The sequence below is a fragment of the Nicotiana attenuata genome, unplaced genomic scaffold, assembly GCF_001879085.1.
Source record: "Nicotiana attenuata strain UT unplaced genomic scaffold, NIATTr2, whole genome shotgun sequence".
Classification (NCBI taxonomy): domain Eukaryota; kingdom Viridiplantae; phylum Streptophyta; class Magnoliopsida; order Solanales; family Solanaceae; genus Nicotiana; species Nicotiana attenuata.
In genome coordinates this window covers 336622-344019 of record NW_017671137.1, presented here as the reverse complement: position 1 = coordinate 344019, position 7398 = coordinate 336622, and the positions used below count along the sequence as shown (strand labels likewise).

The window sequence follows — 7398 nt, the reverse complement described above, 5'->3', positions numbered from 1 at the left end:
CAATGGCATCAACTTCAAAATCTCTAAATCTGCCATAGTTATCCCAATTCCCATTCAATTTTAGCATTATTGGGATTTTTGACATGATTTCGTGTAGTTGAGAGAAAAAAGATGAAGAACAGATATAGGTTCGACAATTTGAGTACCGAGGACGATGAAGAACAATTTTGAATTCTACAATTTGTATTGCGTTGTTGAAGCTTCTGAAGCTCTGCGTTGTTTTTGAACTATAGTGAAAGAGAGAATTACGCAGCAATCAGATCTCTTTCCTTTTCAAATTTCGAATTTAATGTGGAAAGAATCAAACACAGATTTTGTGCCTTTTTTTCGCGCGTTTTAAATGGCAGAATCTGCCTAATTATGGATTGGTATATAAATTGTAGTTAAAGTGTGGACTGGGCGGGTAATTAACAAATTATGCACATTTTTGATAATAAGGTTTCATATATGGTATAGGAAGGAAAAAATACCTTGTTGTTATGGATTGGACATGTCTATCAACGAGGTCCCCATTTCTCTGGATCAACGACTAATTGGAGCCCCATTATTGGCCCATTCTACCTTGCCGAGAATCCCTCTCAACACAATAACAGCAACACCCCCTCTACCTCGACCAATCAGATCCTTCCACGTGTCAGAAAACCTCTTCCCTGCATTCTCAGCTTCCCTTTTGCGACGTATCAGAAAATTGAGCGTTGAAATTGAGAGAAATTAAAAACAGGAGAAGGGTCACCATTGCTGATAAGGAGGAGGAGATTTAACACTCCTCCTCATCAACCTGAATCACGACCTATTTAATTTACTCCATTATTATATGTCAATTTAGGATTTAGCTCAATTATTATACGTGAATGTTATATATTATTCGTCGCATTTGAAAAATCCATATATAGTTCGAGAAGAGGGTCATCCTATTTTCTTCCTCTGTTGCTCGAGCGAGACCGAGGTGGAAAAGGCATCGGATTTGACTTTGATATGGCTGAACAGGGACTTGACTCATTTCAAAGGGTACGGCAATCAAAAGGAAACCAGGAACTGAATGATGAGTTGAAAATGAAAGCAAATGAACTCGAAAGGCTTTTTGCCGAGCATAAACTACGTACTCCTCCTGGAAATCAATCTAATTCTATCAGCAGAATTAGTAGGCATAGTTACATGCAAAGTTGGCCATCAGCTACTTCATCCTACAGTAATTCTGTATTAGATAATGCTTTTGTCGATCAAGTGTTTGACAATTTTACTGAACCTGGTGATAGGATCTCTTCTGATGAGGTAAATAGTTTTGCGGTTGGTTCTCCAGGGAAATTTTATGATATGTATATGCAGAAAAGGGATGCAAAACTTAAGGAAGAATGGAATTCTAAGGGAGCAGAGAAAGAAGCTAAGCTGAAAGCTATGGAGGATAGCCTTGAGAGGAGTAAAGCTGAAATGAAGACTATGGACAGACTCAGATCATTCAATTCCAGTTCAAATTTTAGCAGAGACCAGGTATAATTCTAGTTCCCTTCTACCAATAGTTTGCAGCAATTTCACAAACACACACACATAAGGTGTAGACATTTCTGTTTCCTATTCCTAAAGTCACCAATCTTGAAAAAAGTTCCCTTTGACAGCAACAATCAGAATTTGGGCAAAGTGATGATAGAGAACATAAGCCTGGAGAAGAAGTTTCTACACAAAATGCTCAGAGGAAGAAACAACATTTACCTATCAAAACTTCATCTACACCTCAAGCCATAGTAGCATCTGTTACAAGGTCTCCAGTGAAGGCTTCTAGTAGTCCGTCTAGTCGCCGAAAATTTCAACCTGAAAGTCCAATTGCACGTTCTGTTCCAAACTTGTCTTACCTGAGAAAGGAAAACTCAGAGCCTTCTTCCCCGGCTGGTAAAATGACTACTCGTTCACAATCCAGGAACTATTCTCGCAGCAACTTACTGCACTCACAGTCCTTAAGAAAAAGCTCTGCTTTGAATTCTGAGGGTGTTAGTTTGGCACCTCTCAAATTTGATAAGGACAAGATGGAACATAGTCCTACGGGTGTAATTTCAGCACCTCCACAATCTGGCGATGAAAAGAAGGAGCAGAGTCTTACAGATAAAATTCCCAGCATTTCAGATTCGAAGACTTCCATAAAGAAGGTAAAAGATGCTGACTTCAGTTCAAGAGGTGGTTTGATTGAGACAAGGGGTTCTAATATTGTATCTAAGTTTGCGCACAATGTTGATGATGAGGATGAGGCTGATGATGATGATATGGAATTGGATTCCGAGAACTCAGTGAATATAGATGAGGAAGACTTTGAGAACATGATATCTGCAGTTGAGGAAATTTTTGATAATAGGACACCAAGACTGAGCCATGAGACAGAGAAGCTGGTAAATTCTGGTTCAGAATTTGGTGATATCCTGAGATCACCTTCTTCTGTGCCTTCTAGCTTCCTCTCTGGTAGATTTGCACATGAGTCGCTGAGAGAAAGTAGTCCTATCTCACAGACTGATCATCACCCTTTTTCTTATCCTCATGACATGTCTGATGTTGATGCTTCAGACTCTCCTGCGGGAAGTCCTGCATCCTATAATTCACATTTTATGGGTCCAATGGAGAGTGATTCAGCTGCTAGAGTGAGGAAGAAATGGGGAATGGCGGCTCAGAAACCAATCCATGTTGTAAAATCTTCTCAAAATCAATTGCGCAAGGATAAGGCTAGAGGATTTAAACGGTTATTAAAATTTGGAAAGAAAAACCATGGAGCAGATAGTTTGGTTAAAGACTGGATTTCAGCAACCACTTATAAGGGAGATGATGGCACGGGAAATGGACTTGATCCTCCAAATCGATCTGATGTTTGCCAATATGAGGATGAGTTTTTCAACGAACAAGGTGAGATATGATGTTTCATTTTACTAAAGAAAACCATGTTGTTTTCGTTTTGATTGATATTCAATGGCTATCCCTAAATTGATTAAATATTTTTAGTTTTTAATTTTTTCATGTTTCTTCTTTAAGCTTTTAATAAGAATATTCCAGCAGCACCATGCTGATGAATTGCTTTTTCTGATCTAGTTCATGAAATATCTCTATTTCACCACATGTTATGAGCTGAGTGTACCAAAATTGCAGGTTTACTTAATGAAGAAATTGGACTCTTCTGAATAATAAAACACAACTGTTTCATAGTGGTGTAAGACGAAGAGTATACTTATTCATCATTAAGTTTAATAAATTGTCAAAATGATTCTTGTAAAGGACGATGGGTGTGACCAATCATGCATTGGAAATTTTTGATATACATGTGGTTCCTTCAATAAACTTATGTATCAGATGCTGCAGCTTTAGCTTGTGGTTCTCAATTCCATTTATACTGTCGTTGATGATTCTTCTTCCTATTTGTTTTCTACATTAGGTTCTGAAAGGAGTAACAGTTTAGCGCATGACAGTACGAATACAGATCTTTCTGGTGTTTCCATTTTCTTTAGGAAAAATTCAGGGAGGATATTAGAATTTTATCGCATAGGAAAACTTGGGAAGCAAAGGAGACCTTTAGATCTTCCAAAGTTTATCTGTGTCGATTAACAGTTTTGTAGAATTAGCTTTGTTTAGTTTGCCCCAAATTCTTCTAATTCTCTGTTATACACAAGGAAACATATGTAGAAGCTTCAGATAATCGAGTTCAAAATTTAGGTTGTACGAGTATATAGACGTAAATGAAACTTTTTGGGAAGATTTAGTTAATGGGGTTTTCTGTTTCATTTGCTTCTGAGTACATCCTTTTCATGTGATCTTATTTTTCAGTATTCCTTTAAAATTATAGGTCTGAAGCTTGTTGATTTCAAGTTACTGATTTAGTGATCTCTCTGTCTAGCAGTTCAATCCTTGCACAGTTCTATTCCGGCAGCTCCAGTTAACTTCAAATTGAGGGAAGATCATTTATCAGGAAGCTCAATAAAGGGTGAATATTTAGTATAGTGTTGGTCTTTCTCAACTTATTCCTGTGTTTGTTGTTTTGTCCAATAAATGCCACCATGGGAAAGTATGTGCCCCTGGGGTGCTATAATTAAAGTAAGAAGGAAAAAAAGAAAGAGTAAGGGCCTCTATTGGGAGTTGTCACTTTGCTTCATAACCTTAAAAAACAGCTCACAGTTCTCTTGCAACTATCTTCCTGACTTATATTCTTCCTGATTCAAAGAGCATTCCCAATAAGCAGAACAACTGCAGTTGTTTCATCTGCATCTTATGTGTCTTGCTTATTAATCGATGCCTTAAAGCTGTATTACATTCGTCAGCAACGAACAGTATATCATCAAGTTTCTCAGGCATCTTGAACTTGTCAATATTTTGTACTGCAGAATATTCCTATTGAAGCTTGTAAAAGTTTTTGTGCGTTCAAGTATTTACATGTTAACTTCTATCTATTCTTACTATTTCACAGCACCGAGACCATTCTTTTCCTTATCATCATTTAGAAGCAAGGGAAAGGACTCAAAGATAAGTCTCCCAAAGGTATAAAAGTTCCAGTGATTAATCACATGGAACTGCCTTGACGGTGTGCAGCTTCAAATCATATTTTATTCAGCCAGAACTTGAGGTATGCGCGTGCTACAATCAATATTTATACTATTTGTTCTTGTATATAGTATATCATTGGGCTTTTGTTAGCCTTGCTTGTACTTTGGTATTAATTCTGGTTGTCTCGGTGTATAATGTTGTCTATTGCCTTGAGAGGACAGTTCCCTGTGGCGGAATGTTAATGTTATTTTACCTGTCACAGCATTCTTCAACTTTTATATTTATATTTTGCAGTAATTCAAGCTTGATTCTTTTAAATTTCAGAACTTGAGTTTATGTTCAGAATTGCATATTAGCAGTTTGGAAGGAGAAGCTTGATTCATGAGTAATTGTAGATCTAATATTTCATGTAAATGAAAAGAATCGTGTGGCTAAAGAGTACATTGAATGAAAAAGGACTTACCTGCACTCAACGTTTAGCAAATAGGAGATATTATAACTGAGATTTGAGTGCTGGAATTGGTGGGAGAATTAAGCTGGAGAGCAAGAGCACATGCAAAATTCTTGAAAGATCAAAGTTACAAGTAATTTAGCATGTGCCCTGCTTCTCCAGCTTAAATAACCGTCCACCTACACATATTTTCTCAACCATTTGCAGATTCTTCCACCTCTGCTTAAGGCGCTTCGCAAACCTCATCCAGTCCCAACCTCGGGAAAAAGGATAATAGTTGTAGTAGGTCGATGGTTAGCATAAAATAGCCACTCTAACTAATTCTGGATTGAGGCGTATTAGCTTGTAAAAAGATTTAGAGAAGAATATTATGCTGGCAATAGCCATATATGCAAGTACTTGTATATATATAGCATTAAGTTGCTTCACGAAAATGGATCCCATAATTAAGAAAATAGGCCAGTGTAGTGTATTTTAATCAAATGCAGAGATAAGGCCAAGCAAAATGAATTTTTTGCTATGGTGACTGTTGAAGTTGGCAGCCGAAAAGGAAATCCATGAAGCCGAATGCAGAGATAAGGCCAAGCAAAATGAATTTTTTGCTATGGTGACTGTTGAAGTTGGTAGCCAAAAAGGAAATCCATGAAGCCGAGTAGAAACGCCTGCTATTTTTTAAAGAATAATTTCTCAACCAAAATGCAACCTAAAGAGAGCAAGGGCAGGCCACCCACCCTATTTGCCTATTCAACCTGCAAAACTTTAGCTTGAGAAATACTTCGGAAAAGAAAAAAGAAAAAACAATTGTAGAATACCAAAACGATTATGTGCAACTCAATTAGAGCCGTTAACTCGCTTCTGAATGTCACGCCCCAAAATAAGATGAGACGTTTAGCTCTGCATCGAACTAACCAACCGATATAGTCATTATACTCAAATCATGCCCACATGAACCATATGATATCTTCATTTATGAAAGCATTATCATTTTACTGAAAATGTAAAAGGTACAACAAAAAAACTACAGTTAAACATCTTTATAACATCCTCGTTTGTTCCAAATATTTTTGGATGTTATAGCGAATTGCTGTTATAGAGAATATATATTATAACAAAATATGACATTTCCGAAAAAATTTGACTTTTATAGTGAAGTGTTGTTATATAAGGATGTTGTTATAGAGAGGTCTGACTGTAGTTATGAATTTCTTTGTCGCAAAGTGCTTCGTAACTCGTAAGTACTATTTGGACGACTTTGATGTTAGTGTTACCCTTTGTCTATAATAGTTGTGCTGAGAAATACGCTTTGATGATTCATGATTGAACATGTACATTGAGCTTGATATCTATCAGCAATCTTTATTTACTTTTTGAACTGAAAGGAAGTGTATAAGAAACTTTCAAAATAAAAAGAAGAACTATAGGCAATAATCACAAGAATTTGTAAATTTCAACGTGAAGGTACAACATCTTATAAGTGTGAGTGTGGTGCGAATAAAAGTATAAAATTTTATGATCATAAACTCAAGTGACTTGGGAATTCGTAACAAGTTCGAGTAAGTATAAAATTTTAGAAGCATATATCAGACGAGTATGTGTTTGCTTATTCACATTCTGAATCTCTAATCAAGTTCTTGATAAATAATCACGCATAAACAAAAAGCTTTAGATTAAATTGAGAAGTGTTTGAAAACTGAGAAGTATAACATCTCTATAACAACATTCTTATATAACATCAGTTCATTATAAAAACCAAGCTTTTCCGGAACCAAATGTCATATTTTGTTATAATATATGTTCTCTATAACAACATTTCGCTATAATAGTAAAAAATATCCAGAACAAACGAGGATGTTATAGAGAGGTTTGACTGCAGCAGATAACAAATAATCTTTTGGACATAACTTTAAACACAAAAGAGAGGGGAAAATAGGGTTGTGCAGGGATCGGAACGGATTTAGCACATTTCGGATCGGATTTCAGATTTCGGATTCTAGAAAATGCAATCCGAATCTGATCCGGTATTATCCGAATTAATATCGGATCAGATCGGATTTTCAAATTTCGGATCAGATATTATGCCTCAAAGTTACAAACTCATATGTATATTTTCTTTGTAAAAGAGGCAATACAGTAAGAAAAATTCATGTTTATGCAATTATGAGAGTACTATGGTGCCAATATAGCTAAATCCATCAATTATAAAGGAAATAACTTGGAGAAAAATGTAAAAGAAGTACTAACTAATCGAAATTAAAGTTTAGTATTTATACATGCTCTAATAATTTCGGATTTCAGATCGGATCGGATCGGATCGGATTAAAATTATATCAATCCGAATCTGATCCGAAATCCGAAATTTTGATAAACACAATCCGAAATCCGATCCAAGAACGGATCGGTTCGAATTTCGGATATCCAATCCAAATGTACAGCCCTAGGGG

General features: G+C 36.1%; 1 protein-coding gene across 1 annotated transcript; it reads left to right on the top strand.

Moving 5' to 3' along the window:
- Positions 1-617: 617 nt before the first annotated feature.
- LOC109206176 lies at positions 618-4824 on the top strand. The gene is made up of 4 exons (XM_019368969.1): positions 618-1488; positions 1614-2880; positions 3866-3949; positions 4430-4824. The coding sequence occupies exons 1-4, from the start codon at positions 976-978 to the stop codon at positions 4504-4506; spliced, it is 1941 nt and encodes a 646-aa protein (XP_019224514.1). The 5' UTR covers positions 618-975; the 3' UTR covers positions 4507-4824.
- The last annotated feature ends 2574 nt before the right edge of the window (positions 4825-7398 follow it).